The sequence below is a fragment of the Caenorhabditis briggsae genome (genome assembly GCF_000004555.2).
Source record: "Caenorhabditis briggsae complete genome, chrI, whole genome shotgun sequence".
In the NCBI taxonomy this organism is placed as follows: Eukaryota; Metazoa; Nematoda; class Chromadorea; order Rhabditida; family Rhabditidae; genus Caenorhabditis; species Caenorhabditis briggsae.
The window spans coordinates 10,634,523-10,650,854 of NC_013489.2; the positions used below are offsets into that span (position 1 = coordinate 10,634,523).

A 16,332-nucleotide genomic window follows, 5' to 3' on the forward strand; every position below is an offset into this window, starting at 1 on the left:
AATTTTCAGTGTTTCACAACATTGCATTGTGCTGATGCAACTTTGAAAATCAATTAAGTTTTTTTATTTTCAAAGTCATGATTATTTTTAAAAAGTACACATTAATAAAGCAAAAATACAGACGCAATGATGTCTCTGATTTCAGAAGACTTGTAGATTTTATCAATATCAGTTAGTTCACTGATGAAAATTTTTGATGGAGCCATTCTTCGAATCTTCTCGAATTTCGTGGGCGGGCGACGGTTTCTCATTGCTTGGTCAAACAGTTTTTCAAGCTGAAAATTTGAAAGTTAGTGGAGATTGGCAAAAGGAAAAAACCTGTTCAAAAGTAGAATTCTTCTCGTATCCCAATAGTAAATCCGCATCTCTATCAGTTCTTGTGAACTTGCCTTTTCTTGGATTCTTTTTCTTACGCCGACAAGTCTGAAATTTTTTAAAATTAAAGACATTTTGCTCGGCTCGGCCGTACCTTTGGCTTCACAACGGACTCATTTACAATTTCTTGAGTTTTCCTTCTCGCATTGTATCGCCGATTCTGTGGTTTCGGAGAATCAGTGACAGATGGTACGGTAGTTGAAGGGACTGGAGAGGCGGCGGCTGGTACGGTAGGTGGGGCCTGGAAATTTTGCTTTGATTTCAGAAAATTTATTTCTGTTTCAAGTTCCAGACAAGTATTATCTGTGGATACAATGTCGATGGAGTTTCTTTGAGATGTTATGACTTACCGCAGTTCCAACTCCAGCCGCTTGATTCCGAATCCTAGTCGCCGCGGCTCCTTCGCTCTTTGGAATGTTTTGAATTGCTGCTGATGGGACTACTGTAGTTACTACAGTATCCTTGGGTATTGGAGAAGCCAGAGACTTTCTTCTAGCTGTTGGAGTCGATGGTTTTGATGATTTTCTGATTCTGTGACCGCTGGTTTTGGTTTCGCGGCTTCTTTGGGACCACAAGAAAACGAGGGAATTACGGCGTCTGGAATTTTGTAAAAAAACATGCAGATTCAAAAACAAAATTTTCAGCTTCAAAAATATAATATTATTTCACCAAAAAAATAATGGGGAATTTGTAAGGATTTTTCACACACGAATCAGCTGAAACATTTCAAATTTCCCACTCACTTGGATCCGGTGGAGGCGGTTTCCATCTCCGAATCGTTCTCTTCGGAGCTTCAGCCTTTTCATTTAAAACCGTCTCTCCGGATGGCTTATCAATTAAAATGCGCTTCTTTTTCAAATGTTTTTCGGCCTCGATTTTGGCGTATTCCATTTCTGCAGCAGCATCTCGGTTCGCCTTCCATCGAGCTTTCTCTACTTCAGCTTTTCTGAAAATGTAATTTCCATGGAAGAGACTGAAATTTTTTACCACTTCACAGTATTGACTAAAGCTCAAGAATAGAAAGTTTTATAATTCTTTTGATTGGTTTAGGATAAATTTAAACTCTTTTTGGAAATCAACTATTTAAGAAGTGATAAACATTTTTATTGAATGTTTCTTATTAGAATGTTCCCAATGTTATGTATTTTTCATAATATTACTCTGAAAAAGTTCTGGAAAAATCGAAGTCCCTGGTCGCGGAAATCCTAGCCCAAGGTCACTGTGTGCAATGTTATTTCATGTGATTCTTCAGAATTTTTCCCCGTTTCTAGTCGTTTTTTGTCTGAATTTTCAGAAAAATTGCATTGCAAAACCCTTTTGGAAGACAACTGAGCGTTCTTCCGTTTTCAGAGATTCCGAAATTTTTCGAGGTAACATTAGGAAGATATATAAAACTGTGGGAACATTTTAATGCAAAAAATACGAAAACATTTTCAAAAAATTCAATTTTTTGACTCAAAATTTTTACCGCTTCACAAGTTTTACTTATGCTCAAGAATTGCAAATTCCATGACTCTCTTGACTCCTTTATAGCAATTAAAATACAAAAAATTCATCTTTAAATACTTGCAAAAACAGGGCCCTGGTTTTCCAAATTCGAAATTTCAGAATTTTTTTCAAGTTTTTTCGGGAAATATTATTTTTTAATGGCACTCTTATCTTGGAAAAAAAAATTTTTGACAGAAAATCGTCCTTTTTTTCTTTTGACCTCGAATAATTTTTTGAAAAGACAGGAACATTTTTTCTGAAAACCCGGGCATTGGAAATTCTAAAAAAGCCAGGCCCGGCCCGTTGCAAGTATGCTTAAAAAAACAAAAACTTACCCAAAAGCTCCAGTGGCTTTTTCCGTCGTCACTCTTCTTTTCTCTTCCATTTCCTTATTCTTAGCCTCTTCTGTAGCTGTTAGAATACCCTTTGACAAGTCTTTCATCTTATTTTGTAACTGATTCGATCCACTTTTCATTTGTTTTCGAATTTCTTCCATCTGAAGAAATTTAATTCAAATTTAGAACTTTTTCACTGTTTCAAAAAGTAATTAAATTTTTTGAGATTCGAATTATGAGCTAATAGTAACTAGACAGACCTGCTTATCGAAATCATCATTGATAACTGGTTTGATGACCTCGTAGACTCTTTTTGGTTTGTCTGCATCTCTGGACTCTAGACGTGACGACTTTTTGTATCTGGAAGTTTTAATTAACCACGAAAAACATGAAATTCGTAGTTTTTATCCAACAACTATTACCAAACTTTTTGCCGATTGATACTTTCGTTTCGAGGATCAGTTGAATATGAGTGTCCAAAAGTTGGTTTAAATTTTTAAATTTCAATATTTTCTGGAATTCTTATAGAAAGACTCAAATGAAAAAGAAGAAGAAAGAGAAGGGAATCAAATCGAAACATGGATCGAAGCAGGCGACAAAGCAAGGAACTAAACATGGAACCAAACATGGGAAGCGAAAAGACTCGAAGGGAAAGAAAATGAAGAAAGCTTCGAAGCACGATCCAAATAAGCCTAGAAAGAAGAAAAGCAAGGTAAAAAATAAAAGTAAAAAAAGGAAAAAGAAACTTCCCATGCCGGGAATCGAACCCGGGCCGCGTGGGTGAAAACCACGAATCCTAACCACTAGACCACATGGGATCCGACAGCAAGTGACTGAGAGTGTGTATAAGAGAGGGGTGGTGGGAGAGCGCAGTGGGGAGAGAGTGAGGGACCGATTTCATCACATTTCAGGCCTCGAAAAAACCAACAACGGGAAAGTTGGGAGAAGTAGAGAAAAAGAAGGAAAAGAAGGAGAAAGCAGTGGAAGAAAAGAAAGTGAAAGAGGCAGTGATGACAACAGGAGTTCAGGGTGGATCTGGAAGTCTTAGAGTTGAGAAGACTCAACCATCAGATGATAGTGCTCATCGGAAACAGCAGGCGGATAAGGAAAAGAGGAAAATCAAGAAAGAAGATAAGGAGAAGAAGAAATCAAAAGAGCCGAAAGTTAAACCGTATCTTCTATTTCTGAAATTTCTTTTATCTGAAATTGCAATAATTCCAGAGGGCCGCCTGGAACCGAAAAGTCGCCAACGCCACCGGAGAAGAAAGTGAGCAATCTGTACAACATTCTTGGAGATGTTTCAGATGTAAACGCAAATACTCACTGATCTCGAATTCCCTTATTTTTTCAATTTCTCTTCAATTTTTATGCCAATTTACAGACAAAAAGCAGTTTGGATGGAACGACTCCAGATGGCTCAAAGAAGAAGAAGGAGAAAGAAGAAAAGGCTCCGATGACACCAGAAGCGAAGACTCCAGAAACTGTTGGACCGCCTATGATGGATGTGAAGAAGGAGGATTCAAAACGAGGATCAAAAGAAAAAGAAGAGCCAGTTGAGACGAAGGCAGAGAAGCCGAAAGAAGTGATAATAAAAGAAGGATTGAAGTATGGATTTGATGAGATGAAATTGGAATCTGACAGAGATAATTTGGACGAGAAGCCGGAGAAGAAAAAGGATGGGTCGGATCCAAAGAAGCCGAAAGATGCATCTGATCCTAAGAAGCTGAAAGACGGTTCGGATTCTCCTAAAAAGCCAAAAAATGGATCTGATATCAAGAAACCAAAAGATTCGTCAGATCACAAAAAACCGAAAGTGGGATCAGACCTTAAAAACCCCAATGGGTCATCAGATCCTAAAAAGCCAAAAGATGGGTCGGATTCTCCTAAAAAGCCAAAGGATTCTTCAGATCCCAAGAAACTGAAATCAGAGAGTCTGAAACTCAAAAAGACGCAATCCACATCACCAGTGAGTCATTTAAGTTTGAGCTCAATTATCTCAATTCCTACGCAAGATTTTAGAAATATGCCAACTGATAAGATATTTATCATACTGTCATCAATATTTTATCAGTTAACATCAATATTTTATCAGTTAAGGCAATTGTCAAAACTTTGATATCTTTCACAGGAAACGAGATAAATTTGCTCAAAGTTAAAAGTTGGGAGGGGAAGGGGGGAGGACCTTTCTATTACAGGTTTTACGGTATTTCAAACTTTTATGTTTCAATGAATGCTAATACCGCAAGACCTGCATTAGAAGAGCCTGCCCGTTCTATAGTTCCAAGGATTCAGACGAAGCAAAGGCAAAAATTTTTCCGTTTCAAAAATGTTTCAAATTCGTTTTAAAGATACTAAAAATTAATCTCTGATATTTCCCCGTCAATTTTCGAATCATACAGTAAAACTTATAATAGAAGAACTCCCACTCAGTTTGAGCTCAATTATCTCAATTCCTATGCAAAATATCAAAAAGTGTCGATTGACAAAACAATTTTGGCATTATGATATACGATTTATCAGTTGACAACTTTTCCATATTTTTGACAGAAAGCAAGATAAATTGGGTCAAAGTTTTTCGGTATTCCTTTCAAAAATTTCCTTTTTTCAGCTCAACATTGCTGCTCCAATAGTTCCAGGACCACCGGGCAAGCAAATCAGAAAGATTGAGCCGGACCCAAATAAAGAAAAATCTGATAAATGTACATAAAACGATATTTTTCATCCTAAAAAAATAATTCCAGCGTGTGGAGTCAAAATAGTCGAAGCTGAACGTTCGGATCTGGATCAACCACCTCCAGAACCAGATTTCGTTTTGAATCACGGAGACACAAAAGTCAACAGAATTGAGATCAAAAAAGTTGATTTGGATCTGGTTGGAAGGACTGGAATGTATTTGGAACGTATTGGAATGAGTGCCGAAAGAAAGGTAAACGTTTTTCGAATTATTACTGTTTCACTAAAATAATATTATCTAGTTAAAACTGCTTTTTTATTTCGATTATGATACAATGTCCTTTTCACAGAAAAATTGATAACTTTAGCAATCATTCGACTGGATCGCCTATAATCGTCACGACATGAACAATAAGCAGACGGATTTTTCGAAAAATTTGGCTGCTGCGCTCAGTGATATTGGAATCAACAAGTGAGACAGAAATTATAAGAAAAGTAACAAAAAAAACTACTTCCAGAAATCTTCTAATGCGTACCATAATTTATCTGAAATCCCACGGACAAATCACTCCATCGGAAATGGACAAAGTTCTCAAAGAGATTCAAGCAGTCAAAGGAGAACTTATCAGTTTTTCACAAGTTTCGATTTTCCTCAAAACTCATTGTGAGACTTATCAACAGACTGGAAGCAAAGAAGTCGCTACTTGAGAACTTGAATTTCAATGAATCGTTTGAATAAACTTACAACACTTTTTCCTCTTTTTTCTCTTTCACTTCCTCAGATTCATCAAATTTTCCGGCCATCGCGGATACGGTACCAAAACGGCGGGCTTTTTGAGCGGCAACTTTCTGAAAAGGGAAATTGGATTACTTTAGGATACTGTAGGATACCTCATCCGTTGCAACTTTCTTCTTGGCATCTTCATCTTTCATGTTCAGTGCGGACTTCCGGAGAGCTGATTTGTCTTCCTGAAATTTTAGAAAAAATAGCGAATCAGCTGAACGTAGCAAAAACCCCGTGAAAAATCAGAGAGTAAACCAATCTGGCTGAAACTTTGGGTGAAACTGGAGAAAACTATAAGGAACATATTGCCAAAATTATTGTCGGAATTAGAAAAAATATTGTCGGAATATTGTCGGAATTAGAAAACTGCGGCCTCGGGGTGTGCAGACTCAGTACTTCACTGAGTCTGCAAACACGCAGGTCGCAGTTTTATAATTCCGACGATATGCCCTTCGAAAATTTGGCTGGAATTTCAGACGACATTTTCCAAGCGGACATTCAGACCCCAACTTTTGATAAGAGTTTCAGAATTTTTTGCCTCACCTGAATAACTACATATTGTCTATTCAAAGTAATCGCGCGGATGAACGAGTAAAAAAACGTGTAGAGAGTCTCCAAACCTGTAGAGGCGCTGTAGAGACGCAGACATTTTCCCTCGTTCACTCGCGCGATTATTTTGAATAGACAATAACGCTAGTTCTTTAGTTGCTTTACCTAATTTTTTTACTGTTACAAGATTGGCAAATCACAAAATTTCAAATACATATTTCACTCTGAAATGTACTCGGGTCATAATTGAAACTAACCTTGCCAGCAGCCAAAACTGCTGCCTGCTTAGCTTCCTTCTCCTTTTTCTCCTTTTCTTCCTCTTCTTTTTTCTTCTTCTTCTTCATCTCCAATTCCTTCTCTTTCCTCTTCTTTTCCTCTTCTTCTTCTCTCTTTTTCCTCTCTTCCTCCTCTTTCATCCTCTTCTTTTCCTCCTCACTTGGTGCCAATTTCGTGTCAATTTTCGTTCCGACTTGAACTTTTTCCAGTTTCGTCGGTTGAATTACAGCTTTTTTGGCAAAATCGGTAGCTGGCTTTCTGTCGGTAGCAAAACGAGATGTCGATTCTTCACGGATGTCTTCAGTCATTTGACGAACGAATGTCGGAATTAGGTGGACGTCTTTTTGACCCTGAAAATCATAATTTGAAGACTTTGTAGCTCTTGAAATTTCCTACAAATCTAGCTAAAATGCATTGAAAGCAGACAACTTTGAACAGAGTTACGCGCCATTAAAGTGGGAGGGACAGCGCTAGGCGACGAGAGTGCTCTCGTTTCTCTGCGTCTCTCTTCTAAACTTTGAAAGCGTATAAGTCGGTTCAGGAAAAGCTAGAAATATGGAAATTACACATAATTATTAGAAATTTCAAAAGCTTCCAGACTATATACACTTTGAAAATTTTCAAAAATCATTTATAGCTCACTACCTTCCCTGAATCTCACCGTATAATCCTCGACTTCCACCTCATCCAACGCGAAGAGTGTCTCTTCTGGAATCTCTCCATAACATGCTTCCTCAATCATCTCCTCCACAAAACTCTCCGTCATTAATTTGATCGGAGGAGTAACAAATAATTCATGACTCTCTGATTCCAGCATTACACTCATCTCTTCTTCTTCTTCCGAAGACTCTACACTTTTCATCGTTACATCATTCTCTTCCTCTTCCTCCTCTTCATCAACATATTCTTCCAGAACTTCTTCATCCTCATACGGGTATTCTTCTTCCTCATCTTCATATTCGATTTCTTCATCCCAATACTCTTCATCCTCATATTCCTCATCCTCAATCTCTTCTTCATCATCGTAATATTCGGATTCATCTGACTCTTCTGAATCTTTTCTTGCTGCTCTATCTACCAATTTCAAGGTGCATCCAACTGTTCTTCCATCGTAATTTGAACCATTTTCATCATCAGAAGTCATACTTCCAGGTGACATGTAGGCGCCGAGGGAAGAGGATCCAGGACGAGCGATTGGGAGGACTGAGATAATGAATTCTTAGAGATGTTGTTTGAACAATTTCGAGTTTATATATCTGTTTCACTAGCTCATTATTCCATAAAATGAATACCTTCAATCATTACTGTTCTCAAAATTTAACTGGCAATGATAAAAGAAAATCTTGGCGGTAAAACTGAATTAGGTAAGCTGACTATTTATCAGATTTACCGTAAAACCTGTAAAAGAAGGGCCTCTCAACTTTTGGCTTTTTAAGTTTTAGAAGAAATCATGATGTTTATTCTCAGCTAATAGTTCAATTTTTCTGTTTCGAAAATATGAAATATTCCTGAAAGTGCGATGTGTACATTTTTTCAAGGGTTTTTTGGAAAAAATTATTTTTAATGGCACTCTTATCTTGGAAAATTGTTTACTTATCTGTTCCACCGTTTTTATTTCAGCGGTCACTGATTCTTTGACGGTTACACTCTTTTTTTACCAACTTCTAACTAACCTCTAAAATCCTCATCGTCTCCTTCTTCACAACTGTGAACCTCATCTGACCACTCCTCATCATCCTCTCCAGGCAACATTCCATCGTAAGTGACACTACAAGTGAAGGTTGGAGCTGGAACTGCAAAAAGACTATCCACACGTCCTCTCGATTCTTCCTTCCGAGTATCAACCAAGAAAGCATCTCCATCGAATTCAGAAACCAAAGCAGATGTGTTGGATGTCGATGTAGCAAGAGGATAAAGCTCGCCAAGGTTGATATGATCTTTAAGGGAAAATGTTTGGGACACTGAATACTCTTCTTCCTCGTCTGTTAGATCTGAAAATAGATTTTACTTGAAAATGCCTCCAGGGTAAGGAAGCTTACACTCTTCATCATCATCTCCTTCTGTCCACTCTCCGGATGAATATTCTTCTTCGTCCTGAACATGAAAATATACCATGCAATGCTTCGGAATTTCTATTCATACTAATAGTTTTGTATTGAAACAGGAAATTTATTTCTAACCTCATAATATTCTTCCTCGTCTTCTTCCGTTGATGATGACGTTCTTTTTGCATCTGTATTGTTCCAGAGGCAGATACTGGCTGCAGTAGTAACAGGAGTTGTAGCAAGAGGAGTTGACGGGTTCGATGGTTCGGTGATTAGAACCAATGGGATCGGGATTCGACGGATTTTCTGAAAAAAAAAGTTTTTCAAATTTGAGACTCAAACAAATCATTTAATAATTTTTGAATTCAATTTTTAGTTTTTTCATGAAACAGCGAAATTTTGAATGTTCTTTTAAACGAAAAAACATTATTAAGATGTTATAATGGTACAAAAATTTGGTGCTGTGGAAGAGAAACGACGGTGGCAGTGACCGAACGTCCGACAACGAAAACTATCGTAACCTAAAAACATTTTTACTTGTCGTATTTAAGTTCTTGTTGTTCAATTATTTTCATCGAATTTTCTGTTATTTTTCACCGAAAAAGTAGAAAAAACGCACGAAAATCGATATATTGCGAAAAATGAACGATATTTTAGGTTATGGTAGCTGTGGGACCTTCAGCAGCGACTACCGGCGCTTCTTTTCCACGGTTCTAATTTTTTGAATTAGAATAATACAAGTAGGCACACTTCAACTAATTGTCATCGCTTATTTTTTATTCATTCAAAACTTACTTTTTTCTTGAAACTGCAAATTTTTTAATGGTTTTTAGAGAAAATTACCGTAAAACCTGTAATAGAAGTGCCCCCTGACTTTCAACTTTGAGCCCATTTATCTCGGTTCCTGATAAAGATGTAAAAAATTTGTCAACTAATAAATTGTTGCTGCTATCATGATAAACAATTTATCAGTTGACACATTTTTGATATATTTATCAGGAACCGAGATAATTGGGCTCAAAGTTGCAAGTCAGGGGCATTTCTATTACAGGTTTTACGGTATATGAAATTTATTCTCAAAAATTATTCATTCAGTTTCCGTTTTTCTGTCATCTATCGTATGATGAGATTATTTTGCCTAATTTCAGAATATGGGTCTAATTATTTGGTTGTTTCAAATCTCTGTTAAATTACTTTCTGATAAATTTTTCTAATCGGTGAATTATTTCATTTCGGTAGAATTGATCATGCTAACTTTCAAAATCCAAAAGATACCGTTTTCTTTCTAATAGACGCCGATCGAAACCATCAACTTCGAGCTCAATTATCTCGATTCCTGTGACAGACATCAAAACTTGGTTAACTGATGAAATTTTGGTGAGATTATGATAAATAATTCATCAGTTGAATAATTTCTGATACCTTTCACAGTAATCGAGATAATTGAGCTCACATTTGACGATTTGGGTGAGCTTCTATCAGGGGTTTTTTAAAGTCCAATTTAAAAATTTTGAGAATTTCCTAGAATCCTCACCTTTTCCTGTTCTTCCTTATCATTTTCTCCCTTCTCTTCTTCTTTCAATTCTTGTTTTTTCTCCTCTTTTTCCTCTCCATTATACATTTTTTCAGCCTTCAAAATTGTCTGTAAATTCTCCAACGTTCGATTCGGATCACGACGTTTTCGTAGAGTTGATGCTGAAATTCGGCAAAAATTTAAAAAAAATAACAAAAAATGACTAAAAATCGTAGGCGTCAAATTTCAAAATCCTGCTGCTCGCTCATATCTTTTCTTCTATACATTGTTGTGGTGGTTCTTCACAATAGAGAGAAATAGAAGAAGAAAAGAAAATCTCAGTGAGAACAAAAAGAAAAAAAAAGAAGATTTCGGACTGCTCCGAGAGCTTCTGATCATTGCAAACAGCTGTTCGAAAGTTTGGGATCAAGAAAAAAGAAAAGAACCTCTGGATGATGTAGTTGTAGTGTCACTTTCTGATGATTTTTCTTTGGAGAACTCTTCGGATTTTCCGATTGGTTTTTCTGTTGGTTTTGACGGCGGATCCGGGTGATTTAGTACAATATTCACGGCTGATGAGATGAGATTTTCCGGTGATTTAGGTGATTCGGAAGGTACCTGAATTTGTAAATGTTGTTTATTATGCTTGTCTGAGAATAAAAAGGTTGAGACGCAGAGAAAATGTGTATGCGTCTCCACCGTTTGTGTGCTATTTAGGCTCTCCGCTTCAATATCGCTACCGTATTCAGACTGCAAAAAATACTCTCTAACCTTTTTTTTCTCAGACAAGCATAATAAACACTTAACGAAATTCTCTAAAATACAATTTTAATGTAGTCATTTCGAAACAGTGGTTTTTTAATAAAAGAATAAATTTTTGCTGAATAATGAGTGTAGAACTTGGAGACAATCCAGACAGGTTAAGAAGAAATGTTAAAAAATTGTTCTATTATTTACAACTTTGTTTAAACCTGTATTAATAGGGTCCCTTCAATTTAAGGGCCCTCTGAGAAGGCCTCGGTAAAATAGTGGACCTCCCTGTAATAGAAGCCCCTTTTAAAAAATTGTTGTTTGAAATTAAAAACGTTTTAAGTAAACCTGTTCCGGAAATTCCGGAAATTTCACTAGAATCTGTTGAAAAACGGGTTTTTGATGAAACACTTGCCTAATTTCGGTAAATTTTATGGATTTTCATGCATTTCGAAAGTTCGCAAAACTTTTCCGAAAAAACATTTTCGGAAAAATAGAAGGGCCCGCTGTAATTGAAGGCTAATAGAAAGATCCTCCGGAGGAACCTTGGAACAATAGAAGGGTTTTACGGTAACTTTTTTTTCGCAAGGAAACCATAAAAAACATCAAACAAAATTCTGTAACATAAAAACTTGATATAATCGTTTCGAAAAAGTAGTTTTTTAAAAATAAAAAAAGACACATTTTTGTTGATTTGCAATTGGAGAAAATGTATCAAAGATGTAAAAGTTTTGCAATTGGAGAAGATCCACGGTGATTAAGAACATATCTAAACAAATTATTCTATTACTTACAACTTACTAGCATATATTGAAACATAAAAGTTTGAAACGCCGTAAAACCTGTTATAGAAGGACCCCCCCCCCCCCAACTTTTAATTTCGAGCCAATTTATTTCTATTCTTGTAAAGGATATCAAAACTACTAATAAAATATTAGTGATATTATGATAAACAATTTATCAGTTGATACATGTTTGATATCTTTCACAGGAATCGATATAACTTGGCTAAAAGTTAAAAATTGGTGCCCTACTATTACAGGTTGTTTCTCAATTTCTGTTGAAGATATGAGAACGTTGTCAACTGATAAAGTGTTTATCATAATATCGCAAACATTTTATCAGTTGACATATTTTTGATACCTTGCACAGGAATCGAGATTATTAATCATGCGTGTGGGTTATTTGAAAAAGGAGAGAAGTACTTCTTCAAAACAAAATTCCTGTCTAAAATTCTTCGAAACGGAAAACTTTTTTGAAAAACCCACCTCTCTTGTTTTTGACGGTGATCGATCACTTCGGATTCTTATTCTAACTGGTGCCACGACCTCTTCTTTTTTCACTGCTTCTTCTCGAACCGCCGGCTCAGATTCCTTCACCGGAATCCCATTGATTTTTATAGATGACACAACTTTTTTGATGGGTTCCACAGGTTCTGGAGCATTCTTTATTGGTCCTTCTTCATCTTTTTCAGATGTCGAAAGTTCTTCTTCTTCGTCTGAACTCATATCTACTAGTTTCGGAACATCGTTTGGGATCGGTTTCTTGGGAACGTCTTCTGAACCCTTTTTGACGTTTTCTTCAACTTTTTTAGCTGGAACTACACTTCCAAATGTAGCCTCCATTTGGAAATTCCTGGTCAGCGGCTTCATCTCGGGAGACACGGATCGTGATTCGGATTTTGATTGGAGCTCCTGAACTTGAAATGTTTTATCTTTAACCGAAAACAATTGCTCACTCTTCTGGCTGGTAATGGAGAGCATTTTGGTGTAACGTCTTTGCTCGGAGAGTTACAAACAGAGGCACGTGGGGTGATAGAGCTCGCTGAGCTAGCCTGGAAAATACCAAAAATTACAGATAATTAGTTTTAAGCTCACTCTTCTCAATCCTTTTGCTTGATATTTCGTCAGAATTTCATCCTCGTCTTCCTCGGAAATCGATTTATCATCGTCTTCCGCTTCACTTTTTGATTCGAAACGACGTGCGACTTTTTCCGCCAACGATTCCTCTTTATCTCCAGTTTTCGATAAATCCGGCTCACTATCAGTGACATATTTTCGATACAACTTGCGAAATGTACTTTCGATTTCGTCCACCTCCTCCTACAAACAAACGCGTGTAATGTGTATGTCATTTCAACAACAGTGTGACAGATCCCATGTGGTCTAGTGGTTAGGATTCGTGGTTTTCACCCACGCGGCCCGGGTTCGATTCCCGGCATGGGAAGTTTCTTTTTTTTGCTTTTTCCTTGCTCACCTCGTTATCAGTAGTTCTGCTCATTGACCTATAATCTCGGTCACTTCTATAAGAACTCGAGGTTGATGTTCTCGAGGAATATGCGGATGATGGTTTATGTGAATATCGGTTTCCAGAAGATACTGTAGAAGAGCATCGACTGCTATTGTAGCTATTGTCCGGACTACGGTATTTGGAAGTCGAGTAGTCAGATGTAGGCGATAAATCTGTGGAGCGATAGCGCGAGAGGCTCGGAGTATAGGAAGATCTGAATATCAAATTAAGAATACGCATCTCCGACTGTTTTTTTTTGCTAAAACTGATTTGCTGAAACTGTAAAAACAATTTGAAAAAAAATAAATCTTACATTGAATTATCGGGTCGATATCTTGAAAAAGTCGACGATGATGATGAGGACACCGAGTCAGAATGAGTGGATCGAGGAGGGTCGTACGCTGTTAAAAACATATGTGAAACATATGGAAGAGTACTATTGGGAGGGGAGGAATGGACAGAAAGATGTTGGAAAATGAAGTAGGGGTTTTGATTTATTAGCAGCAAAACTGAGAATTTCATGAATCATTAATTTCAAGTTTATCAAGAGTCCTTAGAAAGTTTTGAGACTGTAAAATCTGTTATAGAAGGGCTCACGCACTGTCATTTTTGAGATAATTTGTCTGGGTTCCCGTTAAAGATATCAAAAATGTGTTAATTGATAAAATGTTGTTGGTTTTACGGCAGGCTCATTTGAAAATGTAAAAAATATTCAAAATTTTCTGCTTCACTAAAATATCAAAATCAAGAAAAAGTAAATAGAGTCAATGTATTACATGTAATGGGATTGTCACCTCCAATACTGACACTTCCCGCTCTCACATTCCTCGGAGTATACGATGACGTGGCACTTCCCACCGTTGTATTCCCTCCAGATGTTATTGACCCAGAACGATAAGAAGATGGACGGTATGATGAAGATTTGGAGGAGGCGGAGGAATTCAATTGCTCAGTGCTACCGTATCTGAAATTACAATCAGTTACACTTTCCACTTTGAGCAAATTTATTTCAATTCCTGTAAAGGATATGAAAAATGTGTCAACTGATAAAATGTTTGTGCTATTTTGATACACATTTTGTCAGTTGGCCATTTCTTGATATCTTTCACAGGAAACGGGATAAATTGGGTCAAAGTTAAGAACTTTCTGTTACAGATTTTACGGTATGTCATTCGGATTTTTCGAATTACCTGCTCGTATAAGATGAACCAATTCTTGGTGTATAATCGCTATTCGATAGTCCACTGCCACGAATCACGGAGCTTGCTCGATTCGACGATGCAAAAGGGTCGTAGGAAGTGGCACGAGACATTCTAGTTGTTGTTGTAGGAAGGTCTCGAGGCTGAAAAATTGACGTCTTTTTAATATTTCAAGGGCTTATATTCAAACAAAAACTAAATTTCTGATAATTCGTAGAATTCATTGTAATATAAATTTCGAAAATTTTTATTTCAACACAAATCGCATAGTAAAGCAGCGGGAAAACTAAAAATGCCAGGCGGTTCCGAGAATCCATGATCTAGGCAAAAGAGAGCCGAAGGAACATCGAGTGATTGACAACTTTTATCGGTCTCTTTTCCTCCCAGTTTTTGCTGGCGAGCAGTAAACATGTGCATGTTTTCAGTGGGCTCTCCGCATTGCTCATTCTCAAAGAATTTGTGTTTGTTACAATTCTTGTGGTGAGACCCAATGTGTGAGCCTTTGGTGTTTTTTTGTTGGTTTTCTTTTAGAAACTTAATATCGGTATCTAGAAAAGTGAAACTTTTTTCTACTGTTTCAAGTTTATCGTTTAATCTCAAAATTGGATATAGTTTTGTTGATGAATAGTTGTCTTGAAGACTCTTGATTGAATTTTATTTCCAGCTATTTAATAGAGTCCCCCAAAACTGTCAATTGTGAGCTCGATTATATCATTTCCTGTAATAGATATCGCAAAGTATTTAACTAATAAAATTTTCGTGATATTCTGATAAAAAATTTATCAGTAAACAACTTTTTGATACCTTTCACAAGAGCAGAGATAAATTGGCTCAAAGGTAAAAGTTAGGGGAGTCATTCTATGAGAGTGTTTACGGTAGTTACAAAAAAGAATCTCAATTTTAATTTTTCTTCGATTCTAGAAAAAAAAATTCAGTTTCATTATTTTTTTTTCAGTCGAACGTATTTTTGAGGATATCAGACTCTCAAAATCAATATACCGTAAAACCTGTAATATAGCCCCATGGCGTTCTATTTTTCAAAGGGGTGTTTTGGGTTGATGCGAGGTAACAAAAATTGACTTTCTACTTATTTCATACTTGTAATCCGGGCCTTCACGGGCCCTGCCATAATTTCTTTCAGAATCGATATTTTCAAACCAACTAAATCAGATAGGATAGAGCTCCACGAGTACTACAAAACGGTTTTATTTGGAATACTGTATCTTATCAATGAACAAAGTTACATATCATAAAGTGGCTTTTCTCGCAGGGCCCGGCAGGCCCGGGCGGGGCCTGCATTTTTTGTTCCTTTTGCTCCGTAACTTTGTTCATAGACAAGATACAGTATTCCAAATAATACCGTTTTGTAGTACTCTATCATATCTAATTAAGTTGGTTCGAAAATACAGATTAAGAAAGAAGTTATGGCAGGGCCCGCGAAGGCCCGGCAAAGGCCGGATTACAAGTATGACTTATTTAAAAGGGTACCAAAAGGAAAAAATGGGGCGAAATTAGTAGATTTCACTATTACTGTGTTAATCGAGAATAAAGGCTTTGTTTTGCTACCTGTAAACGCCCTTTAAGGGTGACGCTGTATTAGAGGGGGTCTTCTAATACAGGTGGCGTTATATTACAGTTTTTTACCTTATTTTTGCCTCTCAATTTTCTAGTTGTGTGTTACATAACTTGTGGCTTACTTTTTCAATTTCTCCGCCAAGTTTTTCAGTTATTTTAGATTTCAGATGAAAAACTAACCCTTCCTCGTTCGGTCCCATAACTCGTCCTGTACGGGGCTTTTGATGAAGACGTTATGGATCTTCTCTCAACACTTCCGCTTCTGTATCGAAGGCTAGAGCTGTCTCGATTTGAATACGACATTTTGAACGCTGAAAAATTTATTATGGCTTGAAAGGGAAGTGATGAAAAGCGAGGCAATGAGGAAGCAAGAATAAGAGAAAGTAAATTGAAAACGGGTGGCAGAATTCTCATAAATTTTTGGTTTCAAAAAGTTTCTATTAACTGATTTTAACTAGATCAAATAATAATTATCGCTATC

General features: G+C 36.8%; 2 protein-coding genes and 2 non-coding genes across 4 annotated transcripts; 2 read left to right on the top strand and 2 right to left on the bottom strand.

The window, feature by feature from the left end:
- Positions 1–101: 101 nt before the first annotated feature.
- On the bottom strand, positions 102–14,389 carry CBG12847 (the record flags this gene model as incomplete). The annotated part of the gene is given in 28 exon segments (XM_002640262.1): positions 102–275; positions 319–423; positions 470–616; positions 726–899; positions 902–973; positions 975–1,025; positions 1,028–1,078; positions 1,080–1,115; positions 1,120–1,321; positions 2,199–2,359; positions 2,459–2,558; positions 5,617–5,720; positions 5,763–5,840; positions 6,462–6,613; positions 6,641–6,830; positions 7,142–7,683; positions 8,154–8,471; positions 8,520–8,574; positions 8,661–8,831; positions 10,060–10,220; positions 10,485–10,656; positions 12,057–12,506; positions 12,509–12,622; positions 12,666–12,890; positions 13,045–13,291; positions 13,391–13,478; positions 13,872–14,041; positions 14,268–14,389. Coding segments are annotated over 28 exon segments (4,632 nt in total).
- CBG28910 lies at positions 2,945–3,016 on the bottom strand. The gene has a single exon. It is a non-coding gene (tRNA).
- Positions 3,209–4,314, top strand: CBG12848 (the record flags this gene model as incomplete). The annotated part of the gene is made up of 3 exons (XM_002640263.2): positions 3,209–3,369; positions 3,420–3,504; positions 3,580–4,314. 3 exons carry the CDS (start codon positions 3,209–3,211, stop codon positions 4,312–4,314), a joined length of 981 nt encoding a protein of 326 aa, XP_002640309.2.
- Positions 12,943–13,014, top strand: CBG28171. Its single transcript has one exon. It is a non-coding gene (tRNA).
- Positions 14,390–16,332: the final 1,943 nt, after the last annotated feature.